The sequence below is a fragment of the Corvus moneduloides genome, chromosome 1 (genome assembly GCF_009650955.1).
Source record: "Corvus moneduloides isolate bCorMon1 chromosome 1, bCorMon1.pri, whole genome shotgun sequence".
Classification (NCBI taxonomy): domain Eukaryota; kingdom Metazoa; phylum Chordata; class Aves; order Passeriformes; family Corvidae; genus Corvus; species Corvus moneduloides.
In genome coordinates this window covers 37,438,440-37,462,644 of record NC_045476.1, presented here as the reverse complement: position 1 = coordinate 37,462,644, position 24,205 = coordinate 37,438,440, and the positions used below count along the sequence as shown (strand labels likewise).

Here is a 24,205-nt window from a genome sequence, read left to right as displayed (position 1 = left end):
ACAAGAAAGGGGAAAACCAAACTTCTGTGTGCTGATAAGACAGATGCAATAAGTGATGAGGCACCTTGATGGGATCAATGCAAGAGAAGAGAAATGCCCAAGTACTACAGTGTTAAGCAGACACTTGTTCTCCAAAGGAAACACCTCTAGGACTCCAAGGCCAGTGCTAAAAAGGTCCACTGAAACTTGCCCATGATCACAAACACTGCAGATTAGGTTTTGTTCAAGCCACATTTAGGCCAGGCAGTGCTTGAAATGCTGGTCCTTATCTAAACCAGCAACTTGCATCAGTGGGAAATTACAAGCAGCATTTTCTAGTACCAGCTCAGGAGCACCGGGATTTTCTAAATGCTTGTGCCTTTCAGCTTTTAGCTTGATCCACAAAAAGGTATCCCCATTACTTCTCAGTAATGGATCCATCAGGCTAATGCTACAGGAGTACAGATTGTTGGGGTGGGAAGGGGAGGGACACACATTACTGTTTCTCTGACTTTCCACATCCACGATATGGAAAGTGGTAGTTTTTTGGATCCACTACTTTACATCTGTGACATTTCTCTTGTGCATGTGATTACGTTCTTTAAGAATGTATGTCCTCAGCTGCATAGTATAGCAGTTTTTGAATATTTGTAGACAGTGTAGTAAGCAAATTTCCTAACAAATATGGCTGTAAAACTGCCACTGGTGATAGATCAGTGATTTGGGAAAGAAGCAATATAGCTCGGTTTTAAAAATGAAGGACTTAGGACAACTTCTTTCTTCTTGGTAGAAATGATTCTGTGGCTGTATTAACCTGCTATATAATGCAGCTGTGGTCACTGCAAAAAAACTACAGAATTTAAGAGCCATGCATCTGAAAAGCTGGTTGAAAAACGCCCAGAGTTAAATATTACATCAAAGATATCATGATTGCATAGGTTCTCTTACTTAGTAACCAAACTTAGCAGTGGTCAAAAGACATGCACAATAAAAACTGTGTGCAGCTCCCTCCCCCCAGTCCTACCCAACCCTCTGAGCCATTCCCTGATTAAGCCACGTTTTAATACCACAGTACACAACTATTCAACACACTGCAAAAGACAGACAAACCGACCAGGTAGACCAGACACCACTCTGAACTCCCAGAGCAGCTTAGCAGAAGCAAGGCAAGTCTTAATTGTGGCTGTGTTCCCTTTTTCATATATAAAGTATCACAGCTCCAAAACAGTGTGTGTGGTTAGGTAGCCCTTTAAGAACACATAAAAGCAGTGTGTGAAGGGTAGAGCATGGGCAGTGTGAACAGTGGAAGCAGAAGTGGCTGAGCATACAGTGTGAGGTAGCTTCTAGTCAGCGCTGGAATGTACGGCTGTACATTAGAGAAGGATATTTCCAAGGACCCACTGGAGTGTCATGTTAACACACTCAAATGTTAGCACAGCATAACATAACAACAAGCTCTACTTCACCTCCAGAGATGGTAATTAGGATGCTTCAGGAATCCAGTTGCTTTAGAGATTAGTGTGAGCACTACAAAAGCTATTACAAGGGAGCACAGCCTAGCAATCATGATTCTCTCCATTTTGTAGAGAGTTATAAGAAAATCTGGAGAAAGAGCTCAAATAACTGGACATGAAAAAATTGGTTATTTAGAGAAACACAGGACTTTAACATAAATCAATTAGAAACAAAGCAATTATCCCTGGATGATGAATAGAGAACAGAATAAAGCAATGCTGGTTTAAGATTGCAAGCTCAACCCAAAGCACATAGCTGTAATACAATCAGTGCATTTTCCCCATTTGTAATATCCACTGGGCATCCCCTCAGATTGGAGACAGGCACATTGAAGAAACATAGCTGCATTAGCAAAAGCAAGACTCATTGCTACTAATGAGTCAAAGATAGGAGAAGGCTGCTAAAAGTAAAGAAATCACTAACTCTAATCAGAGGAAACAAATTGAAAAGATGAAAATAATCTATCCATTGCCGAGGATGTATTTCACCCTCAAATACCACTAAGAAAGTCCTGTACCAGCTTCATCCTCCATCAGTCAACAATGGTGTGTATCACACTGCTGTAGCATTTTCCATCCTTTGGACACAGTAAAAAGAGTGAGAACCTGTTGCTGTAAATGAACAAAGTTTATCAAATAGAAACAAAATGATTAATTTCTAACTTAGTAATTTTACATATGAATGGCCATCTCCTGAGCTGGTATAAATTAATGAGGAATTAATACATTTTTATAATAAGAAAGACTACCTTCACACTTACATATACCAAAGTATTGTCTTAAATATAAACACCTGCTCCATGTAACTGCCTGAAACCAAATGTTTTACTGATACCCTCTTTTCCAAAGTAGTCATAGTTTAACAACAAGGCTTCATATCTGTATGAAAAAAAATCTGTACATAACTCAATGCTTAACAAAATTTACAGAAACATCATGTAACTTCATCCATCAGGAACCCTCTGCAAACTGTTAGTGCATTTTCCCCCTAAATTAAAATTAAATCTAAACCTAAGATTTCGGCTGGATTGTGTTTCAGCACTCAGGAATTAATTATTCTTCACGTTAAGTTTTCTCAAACAATTCACAGGCATTATGGAAAAATGCAAACCATCATAGCTGAAAGGGACTCTCTTGTAAGCACAAACACTATCATAAAAACACCTTTTAAAATACTGGGTGGGGGGGAAAGAAAAAAGGCAGGTTCCAGTCAAACTGAGTGCAGAGAGCTCCATCTTCTGGTAAAACAAACACGGCCTTCCTCACACAAAACACAAAGCTGATTTGTATCTCAGAGCTGTCTCAGATCCAGCTTCAAGACTCAGAACCTGTGGGCTATTCTGCTAGGTGTAAACAGCAAAACAGGTATGTTTAGGACATGACCTTTTGCCCAGAGAACTCTCAAAAGGTCATTTAACCCAGATTTTCAACCAGCTTGTGCAGAGGAAGGTACAAAGTTACAGTAGGTAAATGAGTGGCCTGCCCCGTCCACAAGAAGATATCAAGGCAAATTAAGTTTGAGGAAGATTTGTAAGAGGTAGCTACATTAAAACACCATTAACCTTTGTACCATTGGATCAAAATTCAAATTTGCTGTTATGCTGAAATAACAGTGAGGAGGCAGAGAGCTCACGGTGACTAGCAAATCTTTTTTTGTATTTTGTACAAACACCTATTCTGGCACATACAGATTTATTAGGAAATTAACTTTAAAAAAATTGGGAAACCTTCAGAGTATGATTTGATCCAGACTGACACGAAGTTAACACTTTAGTCCAACAGTGAAGCAAGCCACTCTGCTCCATCATTTCTTTGGCATGTTTCAAGAAAAGGAGGGAACCTGGTTCCCTGCTATTTGAGCAGAGAGCACACTGGAATTAGGGCATCTCTTTAGCACAGGCTGTGGAAACAGGGATGGAAGGACAAGCAGATTGAGGCATCCTTAGAGCAACAGATGGTGTTTTAAACCATTAGAAGTTTATTGCTGAATAGAAAAGTTCTGCCTGCTTTAAAAGAGGATAACAAAGGACCACTAGGAGGCATTTTTTTCCTATGTGTGGTCATCTGGAATACAGGCTATGGACTTCACTTCTGCCAGTTTGTGCCACCAATTCCATTCTTGGGTGAGGTGAAATTACTGGAAACTAGGCCACAAAACCCCATTAGGATCCACAGGACAAGACAGGGGCTTCATGTAGTCTCTAGATTTAGCAGAGTTCATCCCCTCCAGGTGGCTAAAGGTGAGAGCTCTGACACCCAGTGCTACCTGTACTGAAAATGCCTGGCTGACAGAACAGGGAGAATATAGAGTAGGCCGGATCTGATGCCTGGGTGAACCACTACAATGGAAAGGAGATAGGTGATAAAAACAACAGCTGTAAAATGTGAAGACGGTGCTCTCCTAGAAATGTAATATGTGATGTGAATACTCAAAACGTCCAAGAATTCGTATGTCTGCACCAGGAGCATTGCTTTTGTTATGTTTCTTAAACAACGAAATTATTGTCTGAATACCTGATTTTCCAAAATCTTCATTTATTTTGCCTTTGGAAACAGCAAGAGAGGAAAAACCGAACAAAGGCAGGTATTCTTTGGACAGGGTGTTTCTCTGGCTGAGGTCACTTTCTTGTATGTATATAACCATTGAGCATAGATGTAAAAAGACTTCAAAGTATTTAATGCGGCTTCAACATGAGTTTATGCAGGCTACGATCCCCAAATTAGAATTCAAGCATTTTAACAGCATAGACAGCAACTGCTGACAGACTTCTCTTAAAGAAATAATTACTGTGAAATATTCATGCCATTTGAAAATAAAATATATTTAAATATGCATCAATACCTTAGTTCTAAGAAGAGTTACAAAATTTATTGCTTTTCTGTACAACGGTAACTTTTTAGAAGCACGTATAGAAATCCTGCTAAAACCAAATCAAACATAAGACATTCATTATGTGGTTTTGTGATTTTAGGCATCTATTTGGAAAGTCCTCCATGTCATGATTAAGGTCTAAGCATGTAGTACAAGAGTGCTGATCCCATAATGCTGTGCACATGTCTATTCAAAGCAATCAATCAGTGGAACTAAAAAACACAAGTACTGAAATACCAGTTTATGCACCCAATACTAGCAGGCAATTAAGTACACACTGCATCAAGTGTAGCCCTTCCAACTTCAAAATCCAAACACTGATAACATTATTAAGTGCTTCGAATGGCTGGTGTTTTGTCTGTTTCTTTAAGGGAAACACGAAAGCAAGTGAATTAAAAAACCCCAACAAACCAAACAAAAAACCAATGCCAACAACCCCTCCCTCCAAAACAGATTCTGTACAGTTTCATAATACACTAGTTTTTTTCACAGAACAAAAAAATATATTGAGGTTACTAAAAATTTGTGCTTCAAAAATTACTTGTCCCAGATGATTTTAAGAACACTATGTCCTGTAACTTCTTTACGATTCCATTTATGCTGAAAGTCTACAAAAGTGATACACAAATCTCAGCCTATTCCTGGGTATTAGGCTAGAACTGCAACTTTGGAATTTATGATCCTCCATAAAGTTAACTCTACCCACACACAGCATGTGGCTCCAACAGACCAACTGCAGACCATAAGGCACATGTGTGCTAACTTCTCCTGATTGGGATAGAATATGCATTTATGGTGAGGAAGCTATTTTATAGATCAATGGGTACTACAGGTTTCAACACAGGGACAAGAAAACTCAAGGAACGTAACTTTTCCTTATTTAGTCAGAATGATTTCTGACTCTACCTATCACAAGAATATCTATCACAATTGTCCTCAATATGTTTTAGCTACAAGACATTTTTGGCACCAGCTGTGTTTGCTCTCCTGAGCCTGGAAGTCAAAACAAGCTCTTGGGCTCATCCTGAGAAGCACTTTGCACACACAAAATGGCAATATGAACAGGGCTTGTAAGTGCTGTGACAGAGAACATATCCAGTGCAAAAAAGGCAAGATACAAACCTCAGAGTGTACAATCAACTGAAGCAGAAACCTGCAGAAACCTGCCCAACAGACTAAGACAACTTACACCTGCTGGGAAGGTCCTTGTAGGCACTGTATTACTAAAAACCTTTTGGTCTGAGGCTAGAAAACCTGTAGCTCTAAACTGGCCCACTTTATGGCCTGCCAACAGGAACCGTAAGAAGATACCTTCCAGCTTTTACAAACCTCTTGAATGAGATTTTTCCACAATGGAGCTATCCTGGATTACAAGCAAAGGCACTATCGCTAGAGACTGTGTGCAAAATATTTCTTTCCTTCCCTTTTTATTTTACTTCCACATTCTCTAGAGTTTATTCTGTATGTTGCCAACTGGAATCTCCCTTGGAATCATGCAAGCAATGATGTTGTAACCTTGTATTCATGATGGGCTCATGATGAGGTGCCACAAGTCCATACACACCCGTACCTGCATTGCACTTCCTACAGAGAAATCTAGAAAAAAATGAGGAGGAGAAGCAATGGCTGCACAATATTTAAATACGAAATAAATTCATAAGCTCAGCATGCACCTCCTTCTCCCAAAAGGTATTCTTCAGTGGGCAGATTGTAGATCCTAAGAAGTACTGCTCCATTATTAAGTGCCTACTCTGACAAAATCCACAGTTATCTCCTCCTTGTATAATGCCTGACAAAGTGCTTCAACAAAAAGCAGACACAGTGTCTTTACTTCATTTGAGCAACACAACCAATATGGTAGCTCATCAATACTCCTAAATCCTAAGCAACAGGGCAATTTGAAAGAAGGCAAAAGAATGGGAAATTAAAGTTTTCAGTGCACTTGTTCATTCTATATAAAGTTATTAATTTTGACCCACTTATTTCTGTAATGTATTAAAATTACTCAGCAAACAATACCAGGTAAAATAAGATTGCTACAGCAATTTCATTGATTTTATCTACTTTGTCAATTTATAAGGTAGGGAATTCACTTAAAAACCCTGTCTGAGACAGACTTTTCCCAGCAATAACCAGTAAATAATCTTTTAATAAACAGTAACCTATATTCAAATCATAATGGAGACAGAAAATGGAAGGAAGTACTAGACTTTCTTACCAGTTTGTAATTACAGAGCAGGCCTATATTTATTGCTCTACTCCAAAGAAAGAACTCTTCCAAATTATTACCCAGAAATGTTTTACTAATCTGTTCTTTTAAAAAAACCCCAAACAAAGAACTAAACAATATCCTTAGCTATGTTTTCACATGACAATGAGTCTTCTACTTTTTTGACATGTTCCTGTGTTGAATACTCTTCCCATTAGAAAATTCTTCAAAATGTAACCCAAGCATCGTTTTTTTGCACATTTACTATACCCTGAGTACATGAAGAACTGCTTGTTCCCTTCCTCTCAATAGCAACACATTTTAAAATTAATTGTATCTTTTGTTGAATCTTTTATTCTCCAGATCCTAAAAATGCCAGTCCTTGATTCTCGTATCTCCAGCTTTCCTTGCTGTAGTTACTCAGACTCTTCAAAATTATAAAAATCTGGATAATATCCAAAACAGTACACAACTGCCTGAAGAGGCATTATTATTTTCATACTGACATACAAAAAATAATATAAACATTATTTCTAGGATCTCATAGAACAAGGACAACTTTTGCCAATGGAAAGGGAAGTTGAAGGGTTTGGATGTTGAAGCACTGTAACAGGCTGCCCAGGGCAGTGGTTGGGTCACTACCCCTGGAGGTATTTAAAAGATCTGTAGATGTGGCACTTAGGGACATGGTTTAGTGGTGGACCTGGCAGTGCTGTGTTAATGCCTGGACTCAATGACCTCAGAGTTCTTTTCCAACCTTAATGATTCTATGGTTCAAAGTTTAACCTTAATGCAACTGACTGTAGAAAGTAGCTTATATTCAGCAGCTGAAAGCACTGAACTGCCATTGCAGTAAGAGCTGAAGATACTCTGCATGTCATGATAATAACAGAAATATTATTGTTTAGCCCTGAGACAATCTAATCTTCCAAAGACCAGCCAAATATTAAATTATGATTTATCCCAGAAAAAGGAGAGGGAAGGAAGTGTCTTCATTTAAAGTAGTTACAAAAAAAAAAAAAAAAAGTCTGGGAAATAAAAAAGGAGTTATGGCAATTTTCGGATTCTGGACTAAATATAATTCTTTACCAGAGGCAAATCTTAATGAAGACTATACAGCTTATTAAAACAAAACCCCCATATCCCAAGGACAAAAAAGAAACCTCACAAATTCAAACCACATCTATAGTCTTGAGAATCTGTGATCTTGTGCAATAATAGACTGCTAGTGTCAGTTCAGAGTATCTAATAACTCATGCAGTACTGTGTCACTTAAAAATGTTTAAGTCTTAATATGTTATAAATAAGTAGGACAGGATTTAATAGTGTGGTGCAGAAAGAATAAGGGAAATGTTATTAGTCACTGCATAAAAACATCCCCTTAATTTGTCATCTCGGAAGGACTTTAAAAACAGCTAAGTGTATCTGAGGTAAGTGAATTAAACTTTCAGAATTTCTTTGGTGATTTTCAAGGCACTCCATTTGTTTCAGCAAAGGCAAGGTAGATGCACCTTTAGTGCACCAATCATTTAGTCTTCGTTTTTTTCCCAAAGTACAGAAATCTAAAACATGACATCACCTCTTATGAACAGTCAGAATCTGCACTACAGTAATACAAAATATATGTAATCTCTACGTTACACACACAACAGCGTGCACTAAATACACACACAAGTTGAATACGTGCCACACAAAGGTTTGTGAATGAACCACTTCCTTTTAGCAGCCTTCTCTTATCAAAATAGAGTAAAATACTGACCACAGATGCTGTTACTGAAAAACGAATTAAGAGATTATCAAAGAAACGATTTTTGAGCCAATGTTAGAATGGTTATGTTCTAACCACTGCACGCACTATCGTGCAGAAGCTACACACAAGGCAATATTATGGATGCTGTTCTGAAGAGACGTGAGAATGGCCCAGTAATCAAAATCCTGTAAAGATGTCAGTTTTACTGGACTTAATGAGTTTCCCTCACCAGACCCCTCATCATCGTCAGTCGCGGACTCCTGCATCTCCTCTGTGAAAGCCTGAGATTGGCGGGGGTTATTCTTGTTCTCTGAAACAGTCACTTGTGCTTGTGACCTCTCACCTGAGGTCTCTGTGTGCTGAACTGGCGTCGAGGTAGTTAGGCCCTTGTAAGAAATGTCACCTGTCTCATCTTCCTCATAGTCATTAAGGCAGTACACTTCATCCAGGTCCAGGTCTAGGGTCCTGAAGCCCTTAGTGACAACCCCGGGCCTCGGGTCCAGGATCCCACCCAAGTGAGGCTGAGCCAGCTGCTGCCAGTGGTGCAAAGTGGCAGAACCTTGAAAGTGAACAGAAAGACAACCAAAATAAATTAGTAAGCAATCCAAGACCTAAAAGACAGAGTCCCTCTTCATTTATCCAAAAGACCAAAGGTTTGGGAGCTCCAAGCCTTTAGTATTTCTGCGTTTAATGTTTCTAGGAAGACATGCTACAGCACAAAAATGCTTCATCTATGCTTCAGCATTTCCACACCAGTGTGAAATAAACTGATCACATCAGCACTTAGGCAAAGCCTGGTGGTGAGAAGCAGCACACTTGTGCACATGCACATTTCCTCCCCATAAATATTCACATCCACTTCAATTCATGGGATTAAGCAGGAATAAAAAGAATTTATATTTTAACTGTTGATCTGAGCACCATCACAGAAAGCTCTAAGAGGAACATATACCACACATTCCCACATTAAGCTCACACTAAGACAAGTGCTGAAAACATGCCAGAATTTACTACCGGTGGCTAACAGGACAGTAGTCACACAGATTGCACAGCAATTTTAGCTCTGTACCATATGTTAGAAATCCCCACCAACTTCAGGCACGTGTAAGCAGATACACAACTCTGAACTACATGTCAAGTCTAAAGACCTGTGTGGACCCTATGCTACAGGAATTCAGCTACTACATAACTAAATGCTACTGTACCTGTAGCTTCATCCTTGGCAGAGAAATGTTTTGAAAAAGGAGGTGCATTTTACAGAGAAAAGCATTCAATATTCAAGGTTTAATAGGAGACAGTCAGAAACAGCAATGGATCAGGCAAAATTGATGTATACACTGAGATGTGCCCTGTGAAATCAGGGGAGGATTTATCTGATTCCTCAAGTAGCAATTAAACACTGCTTGCAAAGGCCTACATTTTCCTCTGTGCCCACAATCACTTCTGTGTTGAAATACGTGACTTAAAATCACACATATCCTATTACACAAACAAAACAGCTTTATTTTCATTTCTGCCAGCTCAAATCGGAGCAGTTTTTGCAGTCCTGTTCCTGTTGCCTCTCTGCAAAGCAGAATACTCACTCATTCAAGAAGCTGGCACACAAATATCTTACCCATAATCAAAGACCAAGAGTTCAATTCATTTCACGGTGTGTGTAACAGCCTAAACAACTGTAATAACGTGAGAAGGGACGGCCCTCATACACATTATTTTCAATCTGAGAAAAATCCTACAGAATGAGCAAAATTGTCATTTCACATATTGCATTTGAGGAAGCTTACTGTATATAGGAAGTGAACAGGGAAAAACTTCTTCTAGAATGAGTGGGAACAATGGAAGGCATTTTAATTAAGCCTATCTCACTTTTTAGGATCTGAATTTTTTTAGCTCAGAATAAAGGGATCTGCTAGATTACTTTGGCTAATGACACTATCTATTTTTTTGCTTTTATTTAAAGTAAGTCTAGAGGGATTAAAGAAAATTCACACCCTCAAAGCTCAAGAAGTAGAAACCATTACAACCCCAAAATGAGAGAAGAGACATCCTTAGAACTTGTATTTACTTCTGAATTGTCACAAAGGCCAAGTTTTTTGCTTCTATATAAAAGAAATACCCCAGAATGTGAAGAAGCGACAGATATTGTCAAGCCTTAACCTAGGGGTAGAGGTTTTCTGTCAGACTCTACTCCAAGAATTAAAGAACAAAGAAAATCAAAATTTCTTTCTGCACTACCTGCAAGTATAAAAATTCAATTAACTTCTACATGCTAGCTCCTGAAGATGTAACCTTTTTCACCTTAAAGCACACCAAAACTTATACTTAAAATAAACTGTGTGGAATACAAGCACTTAATTGTTAAAATATATCTCATATCTTCCCATAGGAAAGGTATTTACCAAAATATCTGCATTTTGAGCTTTAACATTTCTATTAAAACTACAGAAATCAAAATAGCCTAAGCTCCATCACAAACAGGAAGATATCTGGGTCTAATCTTGATCTCATAAAATGTGTGTAAGCAAGCTTTAATTTCCCATACAGAAAATGAACACAAATGTACAAGGGAATCCAACAACAGTAAATCCCCAATAAAAAGAAAAAAGAAAGCTGCAGAAGTCAAAAGAAGAGGGAAATACAACACTTTTTTGGCCTACATTCAGTCCCAGGTGCCTCCCAGATGGTTTTGTAAAGTATTTTATCAGAAAAAGTTGGCATGAGGGAATTACTGTGTGACAGTGGGACTGCCACTGAAGGAAGAAGGAATATAAGAACAAAATAAGTATATGAATGGAATAATTTTTTTCCCTATATTCCTGATATCTCTGCATGATTGCACATAAGGTTTGGGGACCAGAGAAAGCTTAGGAATTCACAGTGTATTGCTCCCACAATGGCAACAAAAGTGGGTGAAGACATAATCAGTCCAAGTTTTTAGTTTTCCTTCAGGACACAGGTAATGCCATTTCATGCTTATGACACAACAAGTTACAAGTGCATAGTTTAAAAAAAAAAAGAAACAAGAAAAATCTCACTAGACTATAACTAAAGCAAATCACATCAAGGATTGCTTCTGTTTGACTAAAAGAAAGCATGTTTTTTTTTTAAAGGTGCAAAAGAAGATTAATTTCTTAGTGCTTCTGTCACTTTTTTTTTCTGGGGGATTTAAAAGATTGCTTTAAAGGAGAAGAAGTCATTAACCTATATTAAATTTATTACAGAACTAATTTTTATTTCTTCTGTTTTCTGGCATGAGCACCCAACACAGTAATAAAACCAAAGGCACAACTACTTATAACAGTCTGCAGGTACAGCAGACTATTTTGCCCCAGTAGTCTGAAGGCAGCCGTGAAGTTGAAAAAAAAAAAAAATTAAGTCTCATGAAAAATATTCAGAAAAGAAACTAAGCTGAAGGGAAAAACAAAATCACAAAGATACTTAATTAATAAAAGTTAACCAACATAAAACTTATGAAACAGGCAGACACAAACATGCTACAAATAACATCTAAAACCAAACATGAGAAGTACTTTAAAAGGAGCAATAATTTCAAGACAGAAATGACCCAGTGAAAACACTGAACAAAACCAGGGAGAAAAAAAAAACCCAGACAGATAGAAAGATGATAAAGACTTTAAGAGTTTATTGGAAGACAAAAGCAGATATAATGGGATGGTGACAGAAATTTATTACAGTGGTAGCAACCAGAAACTGAAACAAAGTGGGATCATCCTTTCTTTCCCTCACGTGGTACAAGAAGTTTTATGACCTTTAAAAGCAGCCATGAAAACAAATTATTAAAATCTGCTTGACAGTATGAGTTGGTGCGCTATGGCCATAGTTTCATTTGAACAGGTAGGTACAGTACATCACTTTCTTCAGGACATAAGAATGCTTATTTTTGCTTCTGAGTATGTGTCATGCTATATGCTCCTTATAGATGAAATAAATTTGTTCTAAAAAGATGAAAAAAAGGAAGTTCTGCAACTAAAACACACACAATGCAATGCAATACAAGAGCTCTGTTAAAGGAAAAGAGAGAGAGAGAAGCCAAGGCTAAATGATATTAGCTAGTGTATCGGTGAAGTACTACAGGAAAACTTCATTTGGTTTAAAACCTGGAGGAATTGACTCAACTAACTTCCAGCCACAACCTGAAAGAACTGAAGAAAGCCAGGCAGACTATACTACATATGCTTGGACAGCTTTGTTTAAACAGCCTATTGAAAAGAACTTAGAAACAGAGCTCTAGCCCTGACTACCATCTATCTCTATCTTGCCTTTTCCTGAGACAATGAATGAAGAATATTTGACTTTAAAAAACCCCACCTCTTTAATACATGAAATGCAAAGCCATAGTGACTCATGTATGACCACTCAAACAGCCCAATAAAAAAAAATCACTAAAACAGTCTTATTACATCAACTGGACTAATTGAAAGCAGGTAAAGGCCTTTCCAGATACTCATTTACAGAACTCTTGTTTAGATTTCATAGATTTATCCACTTTCCTTTTCCAATTACGAAATGGTAGCATTTAAGTCAGATGTAAAGGTGCACTGCTGATGTGCACATGTGGCCTGTAATATTTATTTTACTGCCTTGGCTGGGATTGCTTCCTAACACCTTTAAGGCTTGTGAAAAATACAGTAGCTAGAAGATCTCAAACCAACAGCGTGGATTACTGTCTCTAAAGTAAAAAGAATATGTATTACAAAGATTTCCTGCTTTCTGGTGATGGATAAGAGACCACAAAGAGTCACTAATAACAACAGATAAAGGCCGAGGCCCTTTGTTATCACCTTCTAGTGGTTTCACAATCTGAAGCTTTTCTGGCAGGTAGGAGCGACTGCTGATAGACATTCCTGAATATCCAGTGAATTCTGAAAATCTGGAGTGAGTTCCCAGTGACATGATGCTCTCCGTGGGGGTAACGGAACCACTGTGGAGTTCTCCCTTTTCTGCCAGTTCCCGCAACTTCCTTTCCTGCTCTTCCTCAAAGAACTTGCGCTCCGAGAGGTAATTCTCCCGCCGGAGGGAGAGCCTGCGAAGGGCAGTCTCTAGGTCACTGGAGCCTGGAGTCCCTGGAGTTCCAGGCTTCTTCATCCTGTCTTCATTTCTAAAACATAAAGGGGGACATAGACAAATAAAAAAAAAGGGGGGAGGGGAAAAAACCACATTCTTAAAAATGCTTAAAACTTCCACATGACAGTTTTGAGACGTAAGTACCTTTAAATTACTATGTCTGGGAACAACTCGCTAGTCATCGGGACAGCTCAAAGGCAAACACCAGTCTATTTCATAGTAAAAGAGTTTTGAATCCTAGTTCCTGCGTAAAAACTCCTGGCTGGAAACGTGTGCTTTACTTAAGAGCTTCCTCTGACAAAGAGGTGGGAGATGTCTACTTGTTACACAGACTCAAGTAAGCAGGCCCCACGTTAAAGGGCCAATGCTGCAAGAACACCACAGTGAGTCACAAGAGTAAACACGACAAACATATATTGTTTTAAAGTATTAAGCTGCTTTTACTGAAAGGTATATACAGCACAGAGTGGAGCTGTACTGGGGGAAGAGAAAGAAGCTAGAAAAGTAAAGTTCTGATTGCTTTCATTCAAAAGTTTTCATATTAGGTAACCTACAGATGCACACTTTATTTAGTTTTAGGATCAAAAAAGTTAACTGTAGCTGCATCTGGGATCAGAACTTCCTGGAATTTATGTAAAATGGTGAAAATACAATTCTTTTTAAGTGTTGACCCACAAAAACAAAGAGTGGTTTTACATCATCTGGTGATGTTGCATCTTAGAACAGGTCTGAGTCGCAGACACTGATTCACAGAACTTTCTAAAAGCTTTCCTTTCTAAATAAACTTGAGTGCTCAAAAACTGTAAGCACAAAATAAATTTTGAAGGTGTATGCCACTGTGGCAACTGCACTACCTAAGACAAGAGGAGGAAAATAGAAACACTTTGCCTTTATGTCAGAAACAAAGCGAACACAAATTCCAGTGCTACAGTACTGACCCATTGTCCGAGGACTCTGTCTCTAAGATGATGCTATTGGTCTTGTTGTCTATCACAATGTTAGAGATGTCTCCCCCATAGAAACTGGAACGTGGAGTGCTGACACAACTAGAAATGACTGAGTTCATAGCAGAGGACTGGTTGGAGCCTGGGATATTCATTGGTGACGGAGTCATGGATCTCTGCTTGACAACTTGATTGACATTTCTCACTGTCTCAAAGACTCGCTTCTGATGACTGTAAAACACATATGCAGTTAATAATCACACAATAACTTCTTACCCTGAGAAAGAACAGAGAAACAGGTAACAGCTTAGTAACAGCTCTTCCTATTCACAGCTCAACCAAACACCTTGGTTTTTATGTATAGTTCTGTAAAGCAGTATGCAGAGGGTCCCATACTAGTTCAGTCTGGATATTACATTCAATCCATCACCATAATTCTTCCATCACCCTAGAATAATTTTGGCACAACATTTGACAATTATGTGCAAGGACCCTTTCAAATATTAAAAAAAAAAAATAAGTGAAAGAACATTTCAGTACATCAGTTAAAAGTGCCATAAAGCCATTATGTAAAAATGAGTTCTTAAAAAACAGAATTGAGCTCCCTTCAACTCTTAACTATAAACTGGCTAATCCATTTTAAAAGAGAGTTTGAATTTACTCTCCTGAGTATCTCCATGCAAGCAAGTCTTGTGTCTTTTATCTTTGACAGCAATTTCCAACCCTCTTAAATAGTACTTAAAAAAAAAAAAAAAAAAAAAAAGGAAAAAAATCCCAGAAATATAATGGACCAAGACTTGAGAGAGAGCATGTCAAGGCTGGAAACCTAATTTTTGACCTACTTCTCCAGTTCACTCTTTATCAACATTGACCTTATACCATAACAAATACTGTCCACCTGCTTCAAGATTGACATCAGATGACACTTCAGCAGAAATTTCTTGACAAAATAAAATTACCCTACATCATGCTACAAAAGTGCCACCGCTGCTTTGTTTTACAGTTCAACATGGGCTGAACACAAGAACAGCACATTCCTTCTGTCTGAAAGGTAACACTGCCAAGCTGTAACAGTGACAGCATGACTTAGGCTATTTAATGTCATTCAAATTTCTTTCCTTCTGTCATGGGTGATCAACAGTTGCACCCTTTGTTTGTAGGCTCCAAGTCTATACATGTATGTCTTTAAGAGGCTGAATCTAAGAGAATTTATCAATAAAAAGTCCCATGGAGCTTGCAGTTACCACTGCACAAATAAATAAAACCAAGAAAAGTCATGGAACTGAAAAAAAATTATCCTCTGCTGGTACAGACAAAGTAAATGAGACATTCTAAAGAAATTAAACTAGCTTTAAGTTAGACTACACTGGAAGGATGAAAGGATCCTATGGGGTTTAAGCATGCTCACAACTTTCTGACCTTACATTTTTCTAATCAACATTTCACTCTGTCAAAGCCTCATTTACAGTTCTTGACTCAGGCACAGAAAAGGTCAGTGTATGCGTCAGGCATTTTGTAAAAGCAATTAGAAGGTTTCTGGGAACTGCCTACTGTACCCTTCCTGACTGTCCTGTTTTGTAAACTCTGTTTCTGTAACAGACCCTGTAAACTGGATTAACTTATTTCAAATTAAACAATCCATGCTTTGTACAAATCTGTGAGATAAACCTATTGAAGTACACGTGGAACTGGCATCAGCGAGGCCATTTCTGCCAAGCTGTATCTATCTATAGCTTTGGGGCTGTCGCAAGCACTTAACTTGTTTCAAACTACTCTCTTGTTTAATTCAACAGAACTTCAGCTCAGGCATAATGGGCATCACACTGAGTACCCAACCATTCCAAATCCCTTTCTGCCCTGATGTTCTTCCTGTAAAAATTGGATTAGATCAATAGTTACCTGGTAACTTATGTTATAAAACTCACCAAGAGAAAACCCACTAACTTGAACTCCTCCCCTAACTGGTAACTGAAGAAACATAGCATGGTAAAACACAAAAAACCAAACCTTTTCTCGTTCTCAGCATCCAGGAAAAAAGTTTTTAAGACAAGGCAAAGCCTATGTATAGGTGTTTTCTTTTGGCAGTTTTAGCAGAAAATAGAAACACCCCAATAACTAGACAGTTTATCTTCCTTTCTCTCTATCATTCACACTCTGAAAGAAATAGTCCTTTTTAAATCTCTAGCTCAGCTATTTCCTGTTTTTTCTTTTCTCATCAAATAATTAACTTCAGATATAACCAATCAATTAGGAACCAATTCTTTTCAGTCGTACGCCAAGTCAGGAGAGTCAGGTTCATCTAAATGCAGCTCTTTCCTCATTGACCCTTCTATCTCTGCTGCCAAAGAATCCTGTTAAAAATAAGCAAAAAAGAGAAACAAATAGCATAGTATTAACAGGTTGGCATGACAGAAAATAGTAAATTACTTATACAAAATAATAAGTAATAAAGAGTACACCTAGAAGAAAAAGGAAGGTTTAAAAATGAAAAACTAGCAGAAAACTAATGTAGAATTTAAAGCACTGACAAAATATGGCTTAGTTTCACTTTTCCATAGTATGTACCATCTGATATTACGTAATATCTGCCAAAGAACCATAAGAGAATATTGTAGGCAACAACACGATCCACCTTCCCAGACTGAATTTTACACTCAGCAACACTCGCCTTTCATGTATGAAGCTTTGCCCTCTATGTTTTCATTTAAAATAAACATAAAACTCAGAGCATTATCCACCCATCCACAAAAATGACATGATTCTTGGCATAAAGCACTATATACTTCCCCCATAAGTTTAGAGGTAACAGGCCATCAATTTTCCGTGGCTGGTCACTAAGTTTTACTGCTGGGTGCAGGGTCTAAGTATCAAACAATAACAAACCTGAATGATCTTCTGTCCCATGATTCAACATTTGAAAATTTTCACACAAAACACATAAACCTATCTCAGCACAAGCATACTTTTTACAGCTTTCAACTGTATTTGTGCAAGCACAACTTGTATTATTAAACATCTGCACTTTAAATTGGCCTGTGTTCAGTCTCAGAAGGGAACACAAAAAAGCAAGCTAAGCTTTTGCTGGCAATTTACTTCTTGTGAGCACAAATAAAATGCGTTCTTCCCCAGCAGTGAGACGAGACAAGACAAGGCAGGCCAGATTTTGCTGCTTGATTACATTGATGTATTGCAAAAGAAACCACTGATACCATTGCCTTCAGGAGTAATCTAACTACTCTAGAGATACACACGCAAAGCAGAGCAAGTCACTGGACACATTCTTATCCATTCTTTTTTTCTCATTTCATTGAGGGTATGCATATTTCCTGGGCTTTAAATGTCATAATCACATGAAATCAGCTAAACAAAGTTGGTAACACCAGTGAAACCAGCGTAATTTGTTGCCATAATACAGATTAGCAACTAACATTCTTTTAATGAACCACTGAATTTTCAGTCACCATAGAACAAGAAGGTCTGTTTAACCCTGTTCAAGTACTCAAGAACTAGAATGTACATATTGTAAGGGACTAGAACGATGCCATGCCTGGAAAACATCGTTATGTTATTAGGAAGTTATATCTCCAAGGATATTGAAGAAAAGCAGCAAGCTCCTAATGAAGATCAGCCACTGCAGTACAGGAGATGCTTAACCAAGATGTACAGAACTGTGTAACAACCTGTTAGTACTACCCAGGATTCACAGCATAAGCACAGCCAGCTGCAGGTTGGACCTAATGCTGCAGCAGAGCTGCACAGCACCACTGTTGCAGAACCAGGTATGCAAAACTGAACACTCAGGTGTCCTGTAACACTGCACAAATACACATTTCATCCGTGCTTATGCCAGACCTGGCATCCTATCCCTGAAGCTTTAAGTCAGATGCAAACACGCTTCCTTTGCGTGGTTTATGCAGGTTTTCCCTTAAATCTGCTTACCATAGGGAAGAGACCAAGGGAGTGGTACCGACGTGATATAGCATTTGGCATTGTCTTGTTCCTAAGGTTTTTCAGCTCTTCTTGAGCCTCATGAAGCATTTCCATGCACTCTGCATACTTGTCTTCCAGCTCTCGCAACTGTAACATCGAGAAAACAGTCCAAGACCTTATGGCTGCACTATTACCATAAAAATCCTGCTAATTCTTTTAATACTGGTAAGCAGTAATGGCGTAGGGAAGAATATCCCACTTTAAAGGAACAGATCTCCAACAATTGAGTATCACTGGAGAATCATTAATAACATAGATTAGTAATGGGAAGGCAGGCAGGGTAAGACACAAAATGCAGAAGGAACTGTTTGCTCCATTTCCTTCCCTACATATCTACATGAAGCCACCGTCAAGCAGAAGATACAGAGCTAAAAAAGCATCATTAGTCTGATCAGGTTTAGTGCCTAATCACTTCCATGATGACCACAGGGGCAAACACCGTGGGCTGAGGACAAGCCATTCCACTATGGTCCAAAGGACTTAGGAATTTTAAAGCCAGGACTTTCATGCATACATACGTATACACACATAGCTTTCAACAGTCTAAAACCATGACTTATTTTTAGTTTTCCCAGGAAACACATCTTATGTAATCACTCTGTCTACAGATGTCTGTGTACCCTCACAGCTTTTGGGTTCATCAGCCACTTCAACTCAGTTTGGCAAAGGGGCAGCAGCCTGAAACACCACATTCCTACAAGTTTCATAAAAATCAGCTATTTGGTTCAGAAAAAAAGATCCTGTTCATTTTCTTTCATAAGAAAGTACTAGAGAAGCATGAGCCCAATCTTTGTTGAGCACCACAGGTACAAAAGGTCCACCCACAGGAAAAGCTTCTTTGGCCATTCTCATTTTCATCATCAAGTAGTGCAAGTCCAAGACACATCCTAAAGGGATCAAGCTCTATTCATTCTATCTTGTCCATTTTTTTCATGTGAATGTAGCACCTGTAAGACAACCAGAAATACTGGACTGCCTTATGTTTATTCACTGAACAAACAGAGCACAAATGAGCTCTTCCATGTTATCTCACTAGTCAAAATAGGCTGAAATTACCAGCCTAGAGAAGTCAACCTCTAAAGGGGTTCCTATACAGCCAATAACCCTGTGTGTTTCAAAATGTGTGTCATTTGAAGGAGCAGAGAACAGAAAAGAAAAGGTTTTGAACTCTACTAGGAACACAAATGTTCCTTCATTCCATATAAATAGGCAAAACTATTTAAGACTTCTGATCCAGCTCAGATCAGAGAGGCAAAGTGAACAGTCACTGACTTGCTACTGAGTTACTGTATTACAAAGTAATGTACTCACCTCTGCTGTGAGCTGTCTCTGGGCATCTTTAGCTGCTCCCAGATGCTGGACAAGTTCCTCATTTTCAACTGCACACTAAAATATGCCAAAAAATGTTAGAAATACTGCAGTGTTTTGTCCTGTGATATTTTATCCTATACTACAGGTAAGAAGGAACATTCCAACTCTTCTCACCTCTCCTCTGCAGAAATGTTAATCTACACATTACTTTAAAAACATCTAAAATGCTTACACAAAAACACACAGCATCAGAATGCACCTTCCCAAATGAACCCCCAAACAAGTGTGTGCCCACTTGCACTGACATTCTTGTCTCATTGACATCACTCAGAGCAGAATTTTAAATCTAATATTTAAAATAATTTTAACTATTGCATTTGATAAACTATATATGCATCTTTTAATAAATTGATGCTTTCTAGTCAAGTATACTACATATTAAACACCAAACAAGGTCACCCACATAAGGAGAGTGGAATATTTCCTTTGGGCTCTAGTACAGAGAGGATTTTATCTTGTCCTTCAGTTACAATAGTAGCAACCAACAACAGTAGTCTCTCAACTGGATTGCTTACAGCTTTTGCCTTTTTCTGCAGATCGACTATCTGAGAGAGAAGATGAGTGATTTCTTCTTGCTGCCGGGCAGCATCCTCAGTTTTCTTTGCTAACTCTTCGGAGATATTGGCAATCTGGATGTTTGCATCCCCTTTAAGATAAGTGATTACAATTAACATCACAAACCCAAAATCAGAAAAGTAAGCATAAATATGTTCTCTTGGAACATCACTTGCTTCAGCAGAATCTTACCCCAATACACAGTATGGTATTTTTGAAAAACACAGTAGGACACAAAACCAGAAAGGCACCAAGTGCTCACGCTGCAAAGGAGATTGAACATTTTCAAAGCAAAACTATTTTTAAATGAGAAAGATTTAGCTTTCAGCCAGCATTTTCTGCAGTGAAATTTCAGCCAGGAATTTTCTCCTCATAACGATTTATAAAAGGAAAATAAGTACCAGAGAAAAACATGACTGTCTGATCTGTTCTGGTTTTTTTTTACTGAACTATCTCAAATAAATGTAAAGAAGTAGGGACATACTTAGCTCTTTTACACAGTCATTGACAAGTTGTTGTTCCTTCTCTTCATAAGTAATTGTTTCAGTCTTCAGCTGACAGGCCTGTTCAAGAAATCCACATCAAATATGCTACATTAGCACATTTGTTCTTTGCCAGTCTGTTGCTGCACTTCCATCTGCTTCAGAAAGACAAGCTATTCTAATCACTCCTTCAGGAAGACAGTGAGAAACCACAGTTTTTGCCTGCCCTCCCACATGTTCTGGAAAAAGAGGCCAGGTGAACATTCAGCAGACACATTACTGTATGGAGAAACTTGCATCATTGTCACCATACCCCCACTAGATGTCACTTGTGTATTTTGCACTAAAAGTAAAAAGAAAAAGGCTTGGACATACAAAAGGTTAGCATGCAAAGCCTGATCTGTCACCTGAACAAAGCTAGGTATCATCAAAAACTAAATAAACGCTTGGTTTAAATAACTGAATTAAACGTTCAAGTATTTAAAAAATATGCTATTTGATACTATTTGAAAAGTTCTGGCACTGTAACCATACATCCCACAAAAAACCTTAGCGCTACCTCCTTCCCTGCTTTGTCTTTTCCACTCTGACTCTGGGAGTGCCAAGAGCAGCATGGCTGCAAGCCAGCTGGTTCTGTCTGGCACCACCTCAGTGGGTCTCAGGTGGTAATCTATTCCCCACGCTGGAGGCATGCACAGACACCCACAGACTGCATCTGTAGAGAACTGCACAACTCACAGGTTTCAGATTTGGCTTCATCCTGTGCCTTGCTGGCACAGACTGAATCTCCCTGGATGGGAAGACAGTGCTGCATGGGGTTTCCTACCAGCTCCTGATGCAGTGGCTCTCTCAGTTCTAACTCCATGTTCATTATTCTCAGACCATCTACTGTTCGTCTTCCTTGTGAACTTCTCAGTTAAGAGTACAGCAGTCTCCATTATCTGGTGTCTTGTGCAAAGGTGTGGCACTACCTATTTACAATGGTCATAACACTCTGTTTTCATACATTCATTCTTAGACCAAAAGTACCTCCTCTGCTACACTCATGTTACATGTTTGCAAAGTGGTAACATGCTCCCAAGGTTTAAAAGTTGGATTAAACACATAAAATTATTTACTTCATATTCAATTATTAAACTTTTAAAAACTGTCATCTGTGAAACAAACAGAATAATATCAGAAATAAAAAAGAAGAAAAATACATTCAATTTAAAATATTAACTGCCTGACTTGAAACTCAAAATGAAGAAATACAATGCAAATTCAGGCTAGCAATTATTATTTTGACAAACATTGAACTGGTATTAGAGAGAACATGCCAGCCTACAAACTTCAGATCTGCAGCTCAAGTCACACTTATCTGCCAGCCCTTTAAAACCTGTTTCAAAGTGCAATCCTGGACTCCAAAATCTGCCCATGCTCCTGCACATTCTTACTGCACAAAAATTGCTTTGCATGCAGCTTCATCTGGGAAGAATTTCTTCACAGAAAGGGTGATTAGACACTGGAACGGGCTGCCCAGGGAGGTGGTGGAGTCACCATCCCTGGAGGTGTTCAAGAAAGGACTGGACATGGCACCGAGGGCTCTGATTTAGTTGATAAGGTATTGATGGGTCAAAGGTTGGCCTCAATGACCTTAGAGGTCTTTTCCAACCTAACCAATTCTGTGATTCTACGTAGCTTCCACACTTCAGCCTTTCCTTCATTAAGAAAGATAAAGGATGGTCATTAAACAACTATAGAGAGACCTCTGTTACATGTGGAATCACACTCTTAGTTAGACTCTCAACTTTTAATACAAGCTTCTCAATAATTTGTTCTGGCCCTTAGATGAACAACTATAGTAAGCAAAACAAAGGGAGCAATTTCACCTCAGATCTAAGGACAACATTTTCCTCTTCAAGGTCCTTGAGTTTCTTTTGAAGAGAGTCCAAATGAAAGTAGTTCTGGACGGAGGAAGAAGATTCATTCCTCTTCAGCCTTGTACGAGAAAGCGACAATTTTAATTTATTTTTACGTGTATTATGGCCAATCTCACAGAAGCACAGACTGAACACAGGCCTCAGAAGCAAACAGAGCTACATGAAATACAGCTTATTCCTGACAATACTTTTGGGCAGCAATAAATCTGCAGTGAATTTCAAAAGAGAACATTTAAAAAAATTTTTTTGTTATTCCACACATTTCCTATGGAAAACTTATTCAGCCAAGGCTATGAGAAAAGAAACCACCTTACTACAGGGAGCAGTCCAATAGCTCCTGATTAATGCTGCACATGCTTCATCAGAATGCAGCAATAACTCTGCAAGGGCAGACAGCCCCTCAGAGCCTGCAATGCTGTTCAGCCAGCTAACTGCCTGGAACCCACACTGTAAGCCATGCTTTATTTCTTTCCCTCAGCTTGGAATTTTTCCATAGTGCCTTCAGGTCCTTCAAGCACAAAGGTTACTCATGTAGCATGTCCTAGCACAGCATGCAAATGTATGTGGTGTACTGGGCTACTGTCAGTGAGACCCACGGCTGCCTCACCACAACAGTGACCCAGTTCCTCTCAAAGTTGCAGCACTGTGTCAGCAGCCTCCCTATGTACTCTCCCCCTCCTGGCTCTTGTTGGCACCTGGATAGCCAGCTGGCTCAATGCAAATCCTTCCAGCTGGAGCCTTGCACCAAGTTCTGAGTCCCATTTATAGTTCCAGCCAATTCAGGGGTAATTTTACCACTTTTCAAAGCTATTAAATTGTCCAACAGATGCTGGTTCAACGTTGTAGATTGATTAACTCACGGGGTGGAACAGACAGACTCCGGTTCGCTTTCTTCGGCAGCACTGGTATAGAACTGGAGCAGTTCATCCTTCATGGACAGCTCATGCCGCAACTGAGAAACCTACACAAGGAAAGAGCTCACAGATCAGTAGGCTGATTTTCCAGACACATTCCTAAGCAAACTCACCATAAATTAGCTCGCTATTCACCCTGCAGGCATCATCTTCACACAAAATCAAGAGCCCAAGACTGAAACAGACCAGAACCACTTCTTTTCTTTCTTAGAAAGAAGGAAAAGTGTACCTTCTAAATTAGCCACTAAATGTTTTTTTACATGTCCAAAAATGCAATTTCACTGCTATTAGACGTGCTTCTTTTTCACCTTCTTTATGATGAGCAATCCTGATTCACTGTTGCATTAGTCTAGATTCACAAGCACAGTAATGGATATATTGCAATGATACGGGCAAGAAATCATGTGGCACAATCAAGCCAAACATTGCTTTTATCCATTTTGTGTGATGACTGTCACCATCTGGCTTGAATGCATACCGTGCAGGCCTCAGATGCAGGCATTTCTTCCTCTCCAAGAGATTTTACATAAAATTACTGAAATGCTTGTGTAGCAAGGTTGCAATTGCAACTCAAGTGCCTGTTGAGCTGCGGAACACCACCACACAGTGGGAGACTGC

At 38.8% G+C, this 24,205-nt stretch overlaps 1 protein-coding gene across 8 annotated transcripts in view; it reads right to left on the bottom strand.

Annotated features, from left to right (window-relative positions):
* Nucleotides 1–24,205, bottom strand: part of TRAK1 (trafficking kinesin protein 1) — a 103,497-nt gene that overhangs the window by 7,053 nt on the left and 72,239 nt on the right. For 6 of the 8 annotated variants that reach the window (XM_032106001.1, XM_032106029.1, XM_032106056.1 and 3 more), the window contains 10 exons: nt 23,534–23,634; nt 22,623–22,731; nt 20,754–20,832; nt 20,230–20,360; nt 19,655–19,729; nt 18,293–18,430; nt 16,628–16,704; nt 14,348–14,584; nt 13,127–13,443; nt 8,554–8,883 (listed from right to left, as the gene is read on the bottom strand). In XM_032106001.1, coding sequence (XP_031961892.1) covers nt 8,554–8,883; nt 13,127–13,443; nt 14,348–14,584; nt 16,628–16,704; nt 18,293–18,430; nt 19,655–19,729; nt 20,230–20,360; nt 20,754–20,832; nt 22,623–22,731; nt 23,534–23,634 — 1,594 coding nt within the window. The remainder of the gene's footprint in view (nt 1–8,553; nt 8,884–13,126; nt 13,444–14,347; nt 14,585–16,627; nt 16,705–18,292; nt 18,431–19,654; nt 19,730–20,229; nt 20,361–20,753; nt 20,833–22,622; nt 22,732–23,533; nt 23,635–24,205) is intronic. The other 2 variants (XM_032106011.1, XM_032106065.1) reach the window with 1 other exon arrangement.